Below are 20,207 nucleotides of genomic sequence, written 5' to 3' on the forward strand. Positions count from 1 at the left end.
GGGAGGGGACTTCTGACAGATACGAATGTTGATTGGACCCAGACCAACAGCCAGACCCACACAATGCACTGCATTCTAAAGCTGAACATGAACAAGGCTAGAAAACAAAAGAGTCTTGTGTTTTTTTCACGATTACATTGTGCTGCACTTGGAAAAGACAAAGGCGAGGTCTTTCTGATGTGTGTCCAGACACTGTGGCTGATATTAGGGGCCAAAACAGGCAGGATAACAGGGTGTGCCCACAGGAGGAATGTGAGGGGTTCCACTATAAGCTGGAGCGCTCGTAAATGACTCAATAAGAGTTAGCCCATGGCTTTTCCTGTCAGTCTCACCCTCCGTTCTCACCCCTCCCTCCCTCCCTCCCTCCCTCCCTCTCTTCCTCTCACCTTTGCCTCCCGTTACTCATCCATCCCCACATCATCACCCTTTCCATCCTCTTCCTCACCCTTTCCTCCTCACTTTCTCGCCTTCCTCTCCCCTCCTCGCCCATTCCTCCCCCTTTTTCTCTGCTTTCTTGGCCCTTCAGACCCTAATAAGGTCAGTCTGGAAATGGACCATTAAGGCATAGGCAAAGTTTGGGCAAGGCATATCTCAAAGTACTTGAATGTATGAACAACATCACTCTTTTATCACATCATGCATCCCCCAAGATAAAAAAAACTGGCTGGCTGTACACCAAGACTAGGGAGTGGTCCCATGCAGACCAAGGAGTGGACCCAGGCCAGAACCACTATTCACTGCTCCCACTGTTCAGGCAGTCCTAACCAGGCCAGGAAGGACCTTATCTACAGACCTTTAGGTTGAGCTACAAGGGGGAAACAGAGGCCACCGAACCCCACTCGCCACCTCGTTAATAACTACAGCTACTCCACCAACAGACACACATTTATCAGGGCACTTATGTGTGAAAGGGAGTGTTTGCTTTAGTCCCAGTAAAAACAGACATGTCCTCCCGAACCATATTCAAGTGTATAAAAACAAATAAAGAAGTCTCAAGAGACACTACTCAATCACTAAGTGTGAAAAATTCGCTGTTGTAGGAACTGAACACTGGCGATACACTGTAGAGTCAAGAAAAAATGCCAGACCTTGTGTCCACAAAAGGAGCGAGAAGTTCTTTTTTTAGGACGTGTCCTCCGGTACCGGAGGAGTTTTGGTAGAGTAACCTTGCCTGCAACCTTTTCATTCCTCCCTCCTGAGAGCACCGCTTAGTGCTGATGGGTATTACAGGTAGGTATGATAGGTATTACAGGTAGGTATGATAGGTATTACAGGTAGGTATGACAGAGCATACCTATCAGATTTTTTCATTGTCTTCAGTGAAGGTGAATTCCGAGACAGTGACAGTGGGTTTCAATATGTTCACTCTCTCCCTGTCGTCTGCCATTGACAGAGCCGGATGTGTGTCTCTCACCATCTAACAGAGATAACGCACAAACAAATGATGCCCGCGGGGCGAACAGAGAGATGGGGGGCCAATCCAGCGCCACGACGATCGCCCCGGACGGCAACAGCTGTGCCAATGAGGGGAGGGCCGGAGGACGGAACATATGGAATCTGCCGCCAACCGCTGTGGCCCACAGAAAGCCTGCTAGCGAACAGCGAGCAGCCACTGTACTAACAGCTGGAGGTCGTTAGCCGCAGGGGCCAGAAGTTGAGCAGTCTCCCCCACAGCCCGGTATCGAAACACAGAGGACGTATTTCATACTGTATCCACTGGTCCTGTTACCCCCCCTAGGAACCACTTCCCCCTCAGCCTCTCTGTATTAAATAGTTTGCATACTTTTTCAATTTTAGGGTGTAATTGGATTTATCTCGTGTTTTCCTATACATTTGTGAAAACACACATTTAGAACGTAGACAACCCACCAATGACTTGGGTCTTTGTCATTGGCGCCATGTTAACAGTAGGAGTAGGGATATACTGGATGTGTTATTACAGCGACAACATTGTTCTAACTAAACCCTTGTGCCATGTTTATTAGATACTGAGGGTCTTGGTGGTGAAAGACTTTCCAAGACCTAAGATTTACCCACCTCAGCAGTCTTCAAACACTTGTGAATGGTCTCAAAAAACACATTGGGAAAAGAAAAGGCAGTGCAGTAGTGATGTGCTTTTTTATATTTAATCATATATCCCTTAACAATATGTAATCAGTAATTAAGTCATATTTAGTAAACATATAACTACAGTATTTGCACAATCTTACTGGAGGAGGCAGTCGTATTTACCACAATAATTAAATGAAATCTAACTGGAAGACAGTTGTTGCACCACATCTCAACTCCTACACATATGAAACACTATCAGTGTGCAACGTTCCAGAGTGACATTTTCATGAATCATTGATTTCTCCACTTCTCTTAAAAGGAAGACTTTTGACCGAACAATCTAAACAAGGCAAATGATGACATGTGGGGGATGACACCGACTGAGAACCCTCAGCTTTCTAAAAATTAGGAAATACAAACCATCCTCGTCCTTCCCCAGTGGCTGCTCTGCTCCTTTGAGCTCCCCGGTGTTGCTGAGAGGTCAGCAGGCCGGGCCACAGAGGCAGAGGAAACCCCCCCCCCCACACACACCCCCAGCCCCCTATGGGGGAGGACTACATCTGAAGAGGGACTTTCACCATTCATGGCTGTAGAAACAACACCTAGTGTGTGAGTGTATGTGTGTGTGTGTGTGTGTGTGTGTGTGTGTGTGTGTGTGTGTGTGTGTGTGTGTGTGTGTGTGTGTGTGTGTGTGTGTGTGGGTGGGTGGGTGGGACTCCCTGGGCAGCTCTAACGGTGACCATGTGGACCTTCCTCTTTGAAGAGACCCTCCCATTGTGTCATTCACATAGACACGTTACATAGTTAGCTGCGGTTTTGCACATGTGTGCTGGATAACATGGATGGGGATTACAATGGTGGATTCCATTTTAAACCAGTATGTGAGGACACTGACTCACACTCGCATGATACACTTGAAGAATCATTCATTGAATATCAATGGTAACGTCTTGATGTTATGTCAATGACATAATTTATTACCCTCTATTGCCCTGAGCTTGGTTTTAATGCAGGACCCCAGGGGGGTAAACCAGGACCAGGGTGAGGTTGAGCATCCATGGTTGGGTTAGGGTTTCATCGTGTCACCACAGGTGGACCCAGTAGGACTGATTCACTTGACATTTACACCCAATACAATGAGCCACAGCCTGGGACAACACACACATACATACACACATATACACACAGGCACGCACGCACACGCACGCATGCACGCACACACTAACTCGCACACATGTACGCACGCATGCACGCACACACGCACGTATGCATGCACTAACACACACACACACACACACATACACACACACACACACACACACACACACACACAGGGTTACCACACATCTGGGTTAACACACACACATTTAAAAACAACACACTAACTATTGTAGCTACATCCTGAGACCTATATGAAGTGGCATTAATAAAGCCAATGGTGAGGGCTGGGTACCTCACTGCGTCACGTTGCAGATGTACTAAAATAGGATTAAACTACCTTCAAGATGATACCAATTGGTGCCCGGAACTCTCCAAGGGAGACACTGGGGCCTTGGAACCCTGACCCTTGATTTCAACTGTGCTAGAAAAATGTTAAAAGCTGCAGATCTGACAACAACCCTACATTATCCTGTCTGTTCTTTGTAAGTGCGTACCGCGGGGACATTACAAAACAATGCGAGCGCGTAACAGTGCTCTCACATTGTCGAATGCGCTAACAGAACAATAATCCAAATGAAATACCCCTGTGTGGTTCGTCTCTGAGCCTCTTTAATCATTACTGCTCAAATGCAACAACCCTCCCATCGTCATCAACGTTGTTGTTCTCAGCTACGAGCTAGCGTGTTCTTGACAGGTATAATGTGTTTGTTTAGTTGAACGAGGGCGTGCATTGAGGGCACACTGTACCCCCTTATTAATGAGTTAGAGGGTGCGAGATAGATGAGTAAGCTGAAAAGAGTAAAGCTTTTCATCCAACTCTGCTTAAATAAAAGTAAGTCCTAATTCAAAACAGTTGTATGAGGATGGCGTTCGTGCGGTGTGTAATTCATCAACTGTGTGGAGATGAGTGGGTGGGTGGGGGGGGGGGAGAGAGAGCAGGAGGTGCAGTGTGGTTGGAGAGGGGGTTGGAGTGGGGGGGTGGCGGAGGGGGGGGGGGGGGGGTTGTGCTTGTTGGGGAGTGAAGCCCCTGTGCTAATTGGGTACTCTACGACTCACAGCTGGGGTACCTCGGCCTGAAAACAATGTATGTCGTAAACTGGTACATCGGAGACAAACTGCTTGTTCCCAGAGACTATGTTAAATCTGTCTCTTGTATTCCTCTCTCAGTGCGAAAGCCGCAGAAGGGATTTGGGCTCCTTGAAACAAGTCTTCTGTACACTTACTTTTAATGTGTGCCACCGCGAGCCTAATGAGAGACTCCTTTGTAAACATGTAATAACACATGATAGTACTGCTGGGGATGGAATTAGGACCAACGATGGTGATGGAATTAGGACCAAGCATGGTCCATGTCTCTCACTAGCATAAATCAACTGTCTAATCATCTATAATCTATCATAATCTAATAATCATAATCTAACAGAAACTTGGACACCCCGTGTTTATACTTGCTTGTGGGTTACTTTTTGAAAGATCAGCGTTATAGGTTATGGTTTTGTGGTTAGAAAACAATGTAGGTTAGGTTTACACACACACACACATCAAAGCAGATTTGAGGATGCAGTTCAAACATTTGATGAGGAAAGAATAGATACATTCACACTGACATTTCAGTCAGTTCGCTCTTATCCAGAGTAACTGACAATAAGTACATTTGCCTAAAGTAGCCTAAGTGAAACAATTATAAAAAGTAATAGCTACATAATACATTTTAATTCTCGGTTTAGAACCATGAAATTGAAGAAAAACCTGTGGCGGTCTGGCATGACGAGCCGAAGGCGATGGCTACAGACTTTTCTGCAAAGCTGTGGTGGCTAAAGCTAACTAGCATAGACACAGAATAGGGAGTTTATTTTTTTTTAAAACACATTGGGCACATTTATGATCATTTAACTTTACGGATGGTACTAGGATATAAAGATGACTTTTATATCCCGCCTTTTTGATACGTCTAGGGAAAATTCTCATGATCCTTACAAATTCCAATTACTTTTGGAGATTAGTCCACGCCTGGATATCATGTCCAAATTCTCCTTTTGTTCTTTAGGCTTTTTCTTGGTGCATAGGAAGACTATGGCTACAGCTGAATTGTCTTTTTCACACAGTGTCCGCCAAAAGAGAAAAGACTCAATATTACCACTACTCCCACTTACACATACAAACCATCACTTAATCTCACATTTATGATTTGTGACAGTGTAAGGTGTTACTTTACAGTTAAACTGCGTTAAGATTAATCCCGACACTGCATTCATTTGAATATAACAACTAAGAGCAAAAATGAAGCCATTCAGAAGTACGCAGACAATCCCAATATATATGAACTCAGTGGTTACTATGCATGGTTCTTCCCTTTGTAATTCAACTCATCATCACCAAGACCTGAAGAGTAGCATTAGCTCCTTGAGCACTGGCCTAGGCTTTAGGAGACATGGGAGCTAACACAGAGTAAGATATCTCCCAGCCATATTACTGTTTCTCAGTAAAAACAAAGTCCAGGGGGGTCTCCGACAGTGCAGTCATATGGTCGACATGTGCGCGCACGCACGCACGCGCACGCACACACACACGCACACACAACCACACACACACACACACACACACACACACACACACACAACCACACACACACACACACACACACACAAGCACACACTCACACAACCACACACACACACACACAGCAGGCCATGTGATAACATAAAGTCTAGGTCATAAGATCTTCAGAACCAGTTTGAGCCAATGACAAGCAGACATCTCAGCAACCTTGGTTCTCAGGCCCACTTCACAGTTGTAAATCATTCTGAATATGTCAGCGTTGCAGTTTGTCTTCCCCTTTTTATTTGAGTACAGCAGTAAATTACTGTATACTTACACCCTCAAACTGGCCCCCACACATCAATAGCGCTAATTGCCCATGGGGCTAAACTAGCCTCAGCAATTCAACAATCACTTTTGTAAACAAAAAATAACCCTGTAGAGGAGTGCCGTGTGAGCTTGGGGGTTGGTAGAGTAAACAAGGAGAATGGTCTCCTTAGAACAACGGGCTACATTGGCCCTCTGTCATTTTACATGCCACTCTCAATACAAGCAGGGAGCACACAGTGCCACTTACTTACCTGTTTGGAGACGTTGGCAGGGGCAGACTGGTCTAGGATTGGCAGCAGGCCATTCTGTAGTCTGTGCTCAATGTATCTACAAAGGCAGGTCTATTCACCACTATCCTGTCACCCAACTCTCTGTCTCTTGCCTTTTTCTTACTACCAATGTTCTGACATTCTGATTCTATTGGTTATTTCTCCATGACAACTGACATAACATCACCTATCAACACATCTGGTTACCATGACCATAAGTATAGACTTTAGAGGCATATTTAGAATTTATTAGAACAGATCCTGTGGACTTAAACCCCACCCTCTAACCCTTGACCTTTGGGGAACTCGGTCACGACATTCAAAAGCCTGAATAAACAAAATGTTACTGTCTTTTCATACAATACAATACTGTAGTTTTAGCAATAATAATAATAATCCATTTTATTTGTAAAGCGCTTTTCATTTGACCAATCTCAAAGCACATAGGACTGAGTGCATTTTTTTAAATAATTTTTTATAAAAAAACAACTAAGAAGACTACAGGAAGGCCTGTTGACTTTTTAGTCGTGTTTTGAAGGTAAATTTATTAGCATAATAAATTAATTATCATAGTAAATTAATAGTAAAATAATTATCATAGTAAAGTCATAACAAGTTCTCAAAGGAATTTTTTTAGGGCAGTTACTCACCATACAACTCTTTCACACAACTGAGCTCAAATGGAATCTCTGTCTGGTACAGTGGAATCACTTCAGGCTCCCTGCCTGCACTTCCTGTCAAATTCCTACGGTCTCCCACTAGACCAACTTTCTCACTGGCTACCAGTGGTCCTCAGCGGCCCAGCCAAGTTTTCACAAGGCGACCTTTGGACACTTAATTCAATCAAGGAGGTTAGCAGGTTAAGCGAAGTGCCTGGGGGATCGTAAGCGCATGGGTTAACAAACAATGATACGCAAGACTTCTTTGGGACAGTCTGGTCATTGAAACGCCAGGGTCTCCATGTTTCATGTCTGTTTATTTTCCGTGAGAGAGAATGTTCTGTGAATGGCTCTTCGTGCTCTCCCCCTCGTGGTTCCTGTGTTTGAGTCACACTGTGTGAATACTGCGACCAGGTGGCAGTCATTACAGCAGCCGTTGGGGTGTCCCAATAGTCTCTACTCCTCGCATCCATGCAAGGAATGCAAGGAATGGAGGAAAGACTATTGAGATGACAACCCATGTGTGCTGCCTGCCCAGTGACCAGAAGTCTCTTGCTGAATTCCAAACCAACCCCTAGCCCCTAACCTCATAGGCACTCTTGTAGGTCTGAAATTATTGGATTGATGTAATCAATATGGTAACAGCTCCACCTTGCTCCCATCTGATAGGCTAGGGGAATTTCTACCATAATTGCTAACACCTACCCAATCGTTTCAGATCTTCAGGGGTTCCAGGGGCTGAGTTGGAATTCAGCCTCTCTGATAGCCTGCATCCTCCTTCTGTTCCTCTAATGTACAATGAAGGCTTGTGGAACCAGTGATGGGGACTTTATTTATGGGTGCGCTAAAGTCAGGAAGTCAGAGACACCCCAGGAACGCTGACGTATTTACGACAAATGAAACAGCGAAAAGCTCATCCAACCCTTGGAATGTCCGGTCAGATAAGACTCTTTCTGTGAATTGCTTTGGCCAGAGGTGACTGTGATAAGGATTTGACTGATAGCTGCGTCACAGTTTTTACTACAGATATGGAAAATATCCAGTACAGCTTGGTTCAGTTAGCCTTGTCGTGTGTAAAGCCACGTAGTGTGTTGTTGGTAGGCTTTTAGTAGATTTTGGCTTCCCCTAAAATACCAAGCAGAGGGGACAGTGTCAAAGGAAAAACTCTCTTTTAGGGAAAAACTCCCTTTGGAGACCAGGCTCTCTCACTACTGTGTGTCTAACCCACTGAGCTGGTACAGGGAAGCAGTCTGAGGAGAGGACAAGGCTAGTCACAGTAGGATGTATTACACTAGACCGGGTGAGTCAAAAAAAGGCGTGTTCAGCTCTGTTTTCTTAGCCCTCAACCCCTGTTGGTTTAGCTCTTTATATGGCCTCTAGTGTGAAGAGGGAGTTGAGGTGGGTGGGGCTAGTTGATGCCATGTGTTTCTGGGGGGGGGGTTCATGGGTTGGGGAGTTTGGGGACGTGGGATGCGGACAGTGTGGGTCAACGGGCCGCCATGAACCCTGACTCCTGCTGCTTCCTGTTTGGCTCAGGCCCATGGCTGGAGAATGTGGGAGACAGTTGGGACTGTGTCAGAGCTGGGTCTGGGTCCTGTACGCTCTGTGTCAGAGCTGGGTCTGGGTCCTGTACGCTCTGTGTCAGAGCTGGGTCTGGGTCCTGTACGCTCGGCGTCAGAGCTGGGTCTGGGTCCTGTACGCTCGCCTCTACACAAACTCTGGTGTCTGGGCCTCCTTTTCCCTCCTAAAGACCTTTTCATCCCCACTACCCCCCTGTACAGTTTCTCTACTGTAAATACATTTAAAAATACCCCCTTCAGTGAAATATTTAATTTGACAAATAGTTATTGTATGGTGTCCGTTGATGCTCTTGCATACATGTGTGCTCCTTCAAAACTCTTCGAAGGAGGAGATGTCAACTAGTACATTTGTAAAGAGGAAGTCCATATGGTCTGTGTAGTTCTCAGGAATGTTTGAGCTAACCTCAGACAGTGGATTTGTAGTTTAATGACGACCACAGGCATTGTGTCCCACCGCTTCACAATGTGAGCTCAATCATTGCTGTTTTTCACAGAATTAACCATTTCATTCTTGTTCTATGTGTCTCTTTAATTGCTGCACACAAACTGCCCTCTGGGTACGAATCTATTGAATTGATTTCTGAATGAAGAGTGACTCTCCATTACAATGACCCATAACTATGTTGCTCAACTACTTACATGTATACACACACACAGGAATTATTTCCATTTTTATTTTTGTACAGTAATGTGGAAACAATTGGAGATCTGACAACAGTCTGTATCGCCCTCCGCTACATTTCCAGTAATGTTCTCCATATGGCTATGAAGAGGCCTCTCTCAGCCCCTACTGTTTGTAACCACTACCACTCATCAAACCATCCCTCTAGCATGCATAACCAGAGAAATCTCTATTCACGTGCCAACAAGAAGTTTCAATAAAAACACCTGTATGATATACATACGACTTGGATTTCTTTCGAGTTTGAGTCGTGATCATACATCAAGAGGTGTGACCCCACTGAGCTAACACACTAAATATAATATAGAGGAGAGGAGAGGTGTTTTTTTTTTTTAGATTCATAAATGGCGGCAACGATGACAGATTAATGCCAACGACGCGTCTACCGGGGAAGGTGCCAAGTTTGGCGCCTCACGTCACCTCTCCTTGTCATTTGTTTCGTCTTGACAGTTCCACAGCGGTGGTGATACTTACCGTTCTCATCACCTTCTTTTCACAGGAAGGTGTCACGGTTCCCGCCGATGCTTTGACACGGTTTGCCATTAGCTGTGTAGTGTGTGTGTGTGTGTGTGTGTGTGTGTGTGTGTGTGTGTGTGTGTGTGTGTGTGTGTGTGTGTGTGTGTGCGTGCGTGCGTGCGTGCGTGCGTGTGTGTGTATGCGTGCGTGTGTATGTATGTGATCCGGGGTGAAATCCAGTCAAAGGTGGTAATTAATAGACCAGTGAAGTTATTTATATATCGTAATGCGTGGAGATGATCGCTCCTATCAGTCAATTACCGTGCTAGGTCTGTCAGGGTCGTTATGACAGAGAGGAACAGCAGGTCTCAGCTCCAGACATGGATTCCGATGGCCGAGTGTTCTTTTGTTAATTACACACAGGAATGTATTAGAAGAAGTGTGAGCTGGCTCCGACTTCTGCTCGCTCCTTTCTCTGTTAGCGATGGGGCTGCCTGGGCTAGACAGCGTGACAGATTACAGAACAACTAATCCCTAATGATGGGTCATAAAATCAGAGTTCTCTCAAGATTCGTATCAGTGTTGTACTGAAGAGAAAGTGAAACGTTTCATAATCCTTCTGTGTTTGTGTTGCAGTAGCAGCTTCTTCTTGAATGTCTCTGCTTATCAGATATAAGACTTATCAGATGGTTCTTCCATTGGTTTGGATTTGGAGCTGTACATTTCACAGGCCAATCTTCCCGCAAGGCGTGTTACTGAGGTGAGCAGCAGTCGAACTCATTTCACATCTGAGTGGCCAGTCAACAGAGAAGGCTCCGGGGTGAAGTTACCGCTATAGGCACAGATCTAGGATCAGCTCAGCCTCACCAAATCCTAACCTGAACCATCAGGCGGAAATATTTAAAACTGGCCCAAGACCAGTGCCTAGGGGCAACCTCACCCCTCTCCCCAATGCATTCTCCCAGATGGTTTCCTGCCCATTGACCCAGTCTCCTCAACCCCATTAAGGGAAGAGTATTGACACTGATAGCTCAAGCAAAATGAACACAGTGTGGTAAACAATGTTTCCCAAACAATGAAAAGACTGTACGCCCAGAGAATGATAAGAATGTTAACAAGGGGAGGAAATGAGAACAATTGTAGAGTAAATGAGTGAATGTACAACCAGAAAAACAGACATTCTTTCCTAAACGTCATCCTGAGTTAGTTGCTGCTGTGAACATGGTTAGCCAAACTCGCCTTGAATTTAAGGCACATACTGGTCAGACAGAGCTTGGGATGTATAGCAGATGTTATTTGGAATCACTATCTGGTGATGAGGTAGCCCTATCTCAAGACTTCTAAGGCCCGCTCTTGGACCTCGGTAGACATTTGGGTTTCTCAGCAAGAGACCGGGCTTCGATTCCCACCTGTGACCCAAGAGCATCCATCACTCAGGCATTCAAAAATAGGAACAGTGGGACAAACAGTGAAATATGTCCTCTAAGGCAACAGCACTGTCAAAATCTAAAGGGTGCTCGCATGGAAATAGCAGAGTCTGCTAGGCATCACGCTATATTTGCTCTTGACAGTTTCATTTTCTTTGGAGAAAACACGCCTTCTTTTCGAGTGTTCTAGCAATATCTCCCTGTCTGAGTATATCAATCTTGTGTTAAAAAATAACATATCTCAAAGCATTTATATCTCTCTAACCCCCTGTTCTGGCATATTTTACACTTTAAAATACTCATTTTATCAAATGAGTCAGTCTATGAGTCATACTGGAAGTCTGTGGACCCAACAAAATCCTAGCAACTCTAGACTATGATGGTGGAGGTAAAAAAAAAAAAAGATTTTGTTTCCTGTCAAACTCAGCTTTCCTAGCAAATACGGTTCATGTCATTGAACAATGTTACCGTCAGTTATAACAGAAAACACATGCTTGTGATAGGCTACATCATGATGTTCTATGTACAGTGTGGGCTGACCAACTTGCTCACACCAGTGCCACATCATGAATCAAAAATGTCTGTTATTGGACACAATAGGCAGATATGACAGAGTCTACGACCCACACCTCATTCTGCTCCTCAGTTCCCACAATCACACACATTCTGACCTTATATGGGCGTGTGGACAATCCTTTCTTCCTGTGGCTCCCTGACTGACTGACTGACTGACTGAGAATTCCCACTTTGCTCTCATTCTTAGACACACACACACACACACACACACACACACACACACACACACACACACACACACACACACACACACACACACACACAGACTGAACCTACTTACATTCCGTCACTGAGCTCACTATGGGGGCAGCTCAGCAATGTCACAGAGCAGATTTCACACAGAATGAAATGGATTCTCTCTGGTGACCTGTGGCTGCCAGACGCGTGGGTAGCCTTCCCTCACATCCAGGGCAGAGTGACTGGGAACGGGATTGTACAGTACTGTATGTACCTAAACGTCACATTGTAATGTTTGGTAATCCAATCTTGAATGAAGTGTAATATCGTTCAATATGGGGAGAGGGAGGGCACTCTAAGATGTGTGTGTGTGTGTGTGGGGGGGGGGGGGGGGGGGGGGGGGATTCTACAACCTTATTCATATTAATAATATGAACTTTTGATTTGCAAGAGTGTATCCAGCCAGAGCTGGAATGCAGTGGGAGAATCTGAGGTGTTCAGTAGAAAAACCATAGGCTGCAATCCTTATCTCTCTCTCTCTCCTTATACAAAAATTTAATTCTTGGCCGGACGTCCTCAAAAACCCGTTCTTTTGAGCGATTATTCTCCTGTTCTCTTTAAACCATCTGACACTTTCTTGGAAACCCGGACTGTCTTCACAACCCTGAAAAATGCCTTGGTATGAAACATCTGTTACGAGGTGTTTACTAATATGACACGTTATGAAGATCTCCATGACGTCTCCATGTCCTCCTGCTTGTGTATCGCTGGTACATTCCCATGTTCAAATCTCATTTTCTATAAACTGACAGGCATTCTGGATTTACTCAAGGCCAGGCAGGAGGGCAACATTAATCAAATAAATCCTAAACAGAGAAAGAATCGCAACGTTTATGGGGAAAATATCCAGACAACGGTGCTTGTAGGTAGTGCTGAGTACACAGTCCCTAGAGGAGCTCCAGTCTCTACTATAGTGGTTTCAGGGCCTTGTGTTTGTGCAAGAGTATCACCAAGGAGAATAAACACACTGATTGCACTCCACGCCATCTTTGGAACGGTCTGGGCTGTCTAGTGGATGGTTAAGGTTAGCATTGTGACATCATCCGACCTGAACAGTGTCATCCTCACCCAACCAGCGCCCAGGTTTCAGTAGGGTAACGGTTGGTACTCTAGCTTCAAGAATACTTTGTGTCACGCGACATGGTATCGAATCCAGCCTCGGACCTGACAGATCACACCTGCGCAGTTGTGGTTTTATTTATTTTTTTATCTGATGATCCACATCTATATACTCTGTATTATGGAGTTGTGTTGTCGGACTCCAGTCACTGTCTTGTGTTAGAGGTCAGTTAAGTTACTATATGTGTTAGTTACCTACCAAGTAACATGTATTCAGATGTAAGTCCTGATTGGTCAAAAATCGTACACGTCAGTTAAACCATGTAACATGTAATTCCCATGTGTATGGTTTGAAACACAAACAAGATCCTGACGGCCTTCCATAGTTAAGAGGGACAATAACCACTAGTCCATCTAAAAAAAACGGATACACATCCGCCAGCCTGCTCTGTGTGTGTTTGAAGTCCTGATGAGCCATTTCAAGTACTCTTACAAGGAGGCATTGTTTGAGTTCACCTCAAAATCCAGTGGAACTAATTCAAAACACACACTTAGTTCACCATAGGATGCAGAGGATTGAGGCTCACAGGGACAAGGGCTTTCATAATATAATGGCTATATTGTCTTTTACACTGTCTGTGTTAGACTGTCTCCAGCTTGGACTGTCGTGTCTGTTGAGTTTCGATTGATAGATTTGGCCCCAGGGTGAAGATGTTCCCTCAGTAACAAAACTAGGATCATTTTACCCTCCACAAAATCCTACATTTAACCATTAAAGGGAGAGACGCAAAACTGACCCACGATCAGTGTCTAGTGTCTCTTTTTTTTTTTTTTTACTACATAAGTTGACTGAGAACATATCTCATTTGCAGCAACCATTTCTTACCTTGTAGTGTCCATTGATATTAAACATACAATAAAAAAATAAAATAATAATACAATTAAAAAAAATATACATCATACAAGCTTGGTTTGCAGTGTGAAGTCAAGGAGGATGCTGCAAAGAGAGTGATCCATGGTAATATGTTCTCGAGTGACAGGATGGAAAGTAACATATCTGTAAATTGCACCATATTGTGGGTTGCAACACATATAGGTTCACGTGCATGAAAATCCTACATTTATTATTATTAAGCATCATTTGACCTGCACTAAGATGTCTCTATTCGGAAAAGTCAATCACCTGGTAGAACTCCCAAAATACCCTTAGTCGAGTCGAGTCAATCATACACCAGGCCATTAAATGGAACACACACACACACGCACACGCACACACACACACACACACACACACACACACACACACACACACACACACACACACAATGAAAGCAAGCAGGCTGAATCTTGAGCAGCACCCAGAGGTGAACATGCAGAACCAGTGGCACTCTAACAGAAAACTCTATGATCTCAACTACGATCTCCATTCTTCAATGGTGAAAGGTTAACAATCTGTGCCATAACCCTGACTGCATCTGTGGCCTGTGTTGGAGCCTGCCATCACAACACACACACACACACACACACACACACACACACACACACACACACACACACACACACACACACACACACACACCTACTTTAGCTAGAGTAGGGTGATGTTGTCTCTACATGCAGATCCCACCCGTCCCCCACAATGGCTAAGATTAGGATTTCAGGATGGTAATCTGAACCCAGATGTGAGCCTATAGGGGTATATATCTTTACACTGGAGCCTTCTTTTTAAACACTCATCTGATACCAAGGGGAAGACAAAGCAACTCCACTGAGAGAGAGAGAGAGAGAGAGTGTGTGTGTGTGTGTGTGCATGTGTCACAGAGCAAGAAACAGTGGGGCGACAGCGCCATCTGTTGGCCATGTATCATAGCACCATCATTTTCCTCTAACAAACACATTTTTAGAGAGGGAAACGACATTACATTTGAATCAAAATCATTCATCAGAGAGCACACTTGGTTACTTAACCCCATACAATGGGAGCAATAAGGATGTCAATGGAGTATTGTAAATAGTTTCCTCCCTTTCTCTAGCCATGTGACTGCATTAGGCATTTATTCTCATGAAACGTTTTACTTGCAATGACTGTGATGTATAGTTGATTCACTTTGAAAGAATGTACTTATTGTACTTATTTGCTCTGGATAAGAGCATCTGCTAAATGACTAAAATGTAAATGTAAATTGTCTGAATACACCTCAGAGAGTGGGACAATTACAGTTCTGGCTTGAGTTATTTTTTAAAAATGATTGTTCTTCTTAACCCTTTGACTGTGTGACCTAGCATGGCTCAGTGTAGACCTAGTTAGAATACATATTTAAAAAAACTTGAGGTGTGCTTGATTTAACTTGCCTTGCATGCAAACTTTACACTTTTGAGATGATTCCATTGTGCCTGATTTGCTCAATGAAACAACTTCAAGAACCTAAAATAATTTAAATACATAGTAATTTAATAAATTACACCAGTAAAGTTGTGATATGGATTATTATAGAATACTAAGCACATTCTTAAAGAAGGGAGAGTAGAAGATTATGGACCATATCTGAAACTCCATGCATAGTTTCAGACCCAATCAATGCCTTATGGGGGATGGGCACATTCCTTGTTTTACATGCTCATAAACCAACAGTAGCTCATGTGCAAACAACTATTCACTGTGAAATTCCTACATGCAAATAAGTATGATAATATACAACAATTTATGCCTGAATAAGCAATTTTCAAAATGAAAAAAAATGGCAAAATTAAACCTAAAGCATAATATATCATGGAATGATTGACATTAATCATATTGCAAAGCCAGGTATTGAGGTAAATTTTTCATTTGAAAATGACATCCACATTTGTCAAAATAGCAAATGCTTAAGGTTTGGATTTTGGATGATGCCACTTGCATCTTGTGCATTTTTTCTAGTACCTCCCCTCCTGGGATGTCGGCAGCAGAGGGCGCCATTGCTTTTATATTCTTCCTAATGGGGAGTGGAAGTAATTGAATTTCTTTGCCTATAGGTCTCTACCCCTCCCTAGCGCAGTTCTGCCTTGAATTTCCCCAGGCTTTCCGAACACGGTGAGAAGAAGTCTGGGAGCCTAGGTTAAGCACATCGCAACACAAACTTCTCCTGTAAAGTTCACAAGTGAAGTTGACAAGTACCATGATCACTTAGAAAATCGGCATGTCCCTGTAATTTACTAGTACTGTTGTCTATGTAAACTGGGCCATATCGGTTCATCTTGTCCAGCTCCGGATCGTCATGTTACCAGTAAATACCCGGTAATGGGTCTAAGGTAATAGTCTAATGTATTTGCATTAACTTCCACTTTGCTCCTCAACCCTCCCCAAATTCCACTTCATCTCCTCAACCCTCCCCAAATTCCACTTCATCTCCTCAACCCTCCCCAAATTCCACTTCATCTCCTCAACCCTCCCCAAATTCCACTTCAGCTCCCTAACCCTCCCCAAATTCCACTTCAGCTCCCCAACCCTCCCCTCCCTCTTTACCTGCATTGCATTGATGTGTGTAAACAGAGTTACCCAGGTAAAACACAGTAAATCAAGGTCTGTGTAAATGGGGGTCAGATAAAAGGCAATACTTATGCAGCATTTCATTTAATTCAATTAGAGTGAATTTTGCTAGTCTGCTTTCAAAATCTTATCATTGATACTCCTACTGCAAGTCCTCCTTAGTGTTCAAGTGTGTTGAGTTTGACAGAAAGACAGAGATAAGGTATATCTATAGTGAGTTTGACAGAAAGACAGAGATAAGGCGTATCAATAGTGAGTTTGACTGTAAGTGAGAGAGTCTAAAGCCTGTAGTGTTCTAGTTCAGTTCAGTAAACCTTTTTCAATACATTTTTTAGTGTTCATGTGTGTTCAGTTTGGGCAGGCCTCCGCAGCCATCACAAGCGGCTGATACAATGTGTCAATAGAGAGTGAAGTGAGTCGAGGCTTAGTCTCTATACAACAATGGCGCCGGTAAATGCCGAACTTGAATGTTAATGGAGGCCATCACACAGTCTTCTGGTTGTGGCTGATCAAGAGACCCCTTATGTTTTTCAAAGACAAAGTTTACACAAGTGCATCCATTCACCGAAGACCCTTTTCGCTATGGTCATATTAACATCACATGAACCTGCTCGTGTGTTGTGTCAAATTTAGATCTGATAAGAAAAAACAGGTGAAGAATTCCAGCTGGGGTGCTGGACGTAGGACTTAGTCATAGGGCTGACTCTCCCATTGGTTTGTGTAGTTACAGCGTTCGCAGAGCTGCTTGATGATGAGTTGGGCCCCCCGGACAAATTTTTCATGGCTGCACGAGTGGTTGCAGGCAGGACAGGTCTGGAACAGCTGAAGCAGGCAATCTTCGTACACAATGCACTTTGACGCCGGTAGCACAGATGATATGCTGAAATAAGAGAAAAGACAGAGAATGTATCCCAATCATTTCAGGGATTGGTTGCACAGTTACCATATGCGTTTGGGCATACCTGCCTGGAATAGGAATACCAGCTCATGCATTTTGGTATTGTGATCAAAAGATATGGTAAACATGCAGTCGCACCATGCGTCTCATATCCAATGCATGCAGCAACTTCCGAACAAAAACACAAAAATCCTCTAAAATAAAAAGGTGACATTCTGAACTTTTGCAACATTTATTCATCATTTGATCCCTAACCCAAAGCAATGGAGTGTAGAGCTATGATCTAATCACTATCTGATCAGTGACTAGGATGTTGTGTAATATTAGTCACAATTTGGTAGATAGCTATACAGCTTCATACAGCAAAATGAGTGCCATTTTACCTGCCCGGTACGACTTTGTTGTCCATGGTTACTTTGTTGTCCATGGTTACTTCCGGGTGAAAAGTGATAACCGACTGTCTGGAAACGACAGACTCTTTCAATCGTTTCCTGTTCACGGCCTTTGACAGAATCCGACTGGTTTGGCAGCCTGATTCAATGACATATAATCACGTTTGATAAATGACTGAGTAGCCGACCAGAATGGCCAATTTAATGTCATTAAACTAAATTCACAAATAACAGTTTTGCAACAACGCATGCGCCAGTCTCTCACCTCGGCTTCTTTGTGGTCGGTTTATTTTGTGGCTTATTTGAGTAGATTTGTTGCACGTTGTAGGGACTGTTTGACACCCAACATCCCAACGGCGAGTCAGATAATATGGCGTTTGAAACTAAAGACAAAATCAAAACAAAGACTGTGCTTAGTCACCGGCAAAAGGCTTTCAGGCTACATACCATCCCATAGCCCATGTCACAGGGTTCTATTTTTACATTTGAATGTTATTGTGCATTCATGACCACCCAGAAACTCAGAATTCCCACCTGGGATCTCAGACCTCAGAGTTCAGATCATTCAAGGGATTTGAGGTAGGAAACTCCCACAGGTTATAACAGCTTTAACTTTCAATTTTGCAACTCCAAAACACATTTCACGCACAAAAACAAACTGCAGGGTGTATTTAACGGCTTAGAAAAACATTGTTGTTATATTTCCACTTCACATATGCACAAGCTTCTGAAAATCCAGCCATGTTTGTTCTTACTTTCTTGTTGACATGCCGTCAGAGAACTAGAAGTTGGAAACTCTGAGCTTGAGGATGATAAGAGTTTCCCTATTTTCCGACTTGTCATGAATGCACTTTTAATGCCATGGCACAGATTGGTGGGGTCTTTAAAGGGGCAATCTGGGATTCAAACAACAAAACGTGTCTACCCACCACTTTTAACATATTTTGAAGCTGGACACTGGTTGTTAACCAACAATGGAGCAAAACAAGCTTATATTTTTTGGTTCTGAAGGTGTAAGACAGTTGAACTAGCTTAGTAGACCTTCATAAGTTATATTCTTCAAGAAACAAAAAAAGTCTTTGATGAGACAGCTACATGCATTCTCTTTTAGTTAAAACAAGATTGTTTTCAGTCATCAGTACGTTAATACCTTGATCTCCTGGATGAGCCGACGTGCCTCTTTGCGGAGGCTAGGAGAGTCAGATGCTACTGCATCAAGGACCTCTGTATTCTCTGGTGAGCATTCGGCTTCAGGGTAAATTGATGGAACGGCGTCTTCCCGCAGTGAAAGACGTTTGCTGGAGCCCATCTGAAATTGCAGGATGTTTTTGAAACAGTCTGACAGTCTGAGTATCCTACCAGAGCTAGAGGATGATAAGAGTTTCCCTATTTTCCGACTTGTCATGAATGCACTTTTAATGCCATGGCACAGATTGGTGGGGTCTTTAAAGGGGCAATCTGGGATTCAAACAACAAAACGTGTCTACCCACCACTTTTAACATGTTTTGAAGCTGGACACTGGTTGTTAACCAACAATGGAGCAAAACAAGCTTATATTTTTTGGTTCTGAAGGTGTAAGACAGTTGAACTAGCTTAGTAGACCTTTATAAATGATATTCTTCAAGAACCAATCGTTATATTTTATTCATTTAAAAGTCAAAAAAATGTATCTAGCAATCCCAGATTGGCCCTTTAATGCTCCCGTCCGCAAGTCTTTGATGAGACAGCTACATGCATTCTCTTTTAGTTAAAACAAGATTGTTTTCAGTCATCAGTACGTTAATACCTTGGTCTCCTGGATGAGCCGACGTGCCTCTTTGCGGAGGCTAGGAGAGCCAGATGATACTGCATCGAGGACCTCTGTATTCTCTGGTGAGCATTCGGCTTCAGGGTAAATTGATGGAACGGCGTCTTCCTGCAGTGAAAGACGTTTGCTGAAGCCCATCTGAAATTGCAGGAGGTTTTTGAAACAGTCGTCAGTGAAATGATTGTGGCACACGCGGGAAAGTGTGTTAAGCGCTGACTCGTCCTTGCCAGCAAATGCCAACCACTGACGACGTAAAGTTAAGGTTTGAGGGAAAGAGTAGAAAGCTAGCTCTGAGCCCTGGCATCTAGGAACGGCGCATTTCAGCGAATACAGCGGTGGCATTGTTTTTGTTTTACTCCCGATAAACACGCAAGCAAGCAGGCAACGGCCGCATGAATGAGTTCGGTATAGAACATAGAGACCAATGTCCCAACTCTGAGTTACTTCCTGAAACGTGACGAAACCCCAGAAACAGACCAAAAAGACCACGCCCCATTTTGAGATAACATGGGAAACCAGAATCACAATCAGAATTCTTTTATTTGCACATACAGGAA

At 43.7% G+C, this 20,207-nt stretch overlaps 1 protein-coding gene across 1 annotated transcript; it reads right to left on the bottom strand.

Annotated features, from left to right (window-relative positions):
- Nucleotides 1-16,533: 16,533 nt before the first annotated feature.
- On the bottom strand, nt 16,534-19,937 carry LOC310813137 (uncharacterized protein). Its single transcript, XM_083681998.1, has 5 exons — nt 19,630-19,937; nt 18,993-19,151; nt 18,108-18,225; nt 17,834-17,981; nt 16,534-17,432 (listed from the first exon to the last, which is right to left on the bottom strand). Exons 1-5 carry the CDS (start codon nt 19,786-19,788, stop codon nt 17,240-17,242), a joined length of 777 nt encoding a protein of 258 aa, XP_083538124.1. The 5' UTR covers nt 19,789-19,937; the 3' UTR covers nt 16,534-17,239.
- Nucleotides 19,938-20,207: the final 270 nt, after the last annotated feature.

Source organism: Argentina silus (genome assembly GCF_951799395.1).
Source record: "Argentina silus genome assembly, chromosome: 12".
NCBI classification, from domain to species: Eukaryota; Metazoa; Chordata; class Actinopteri; order Argentiniformes; family Argentinidae; genus Argentina; species Argentina silus.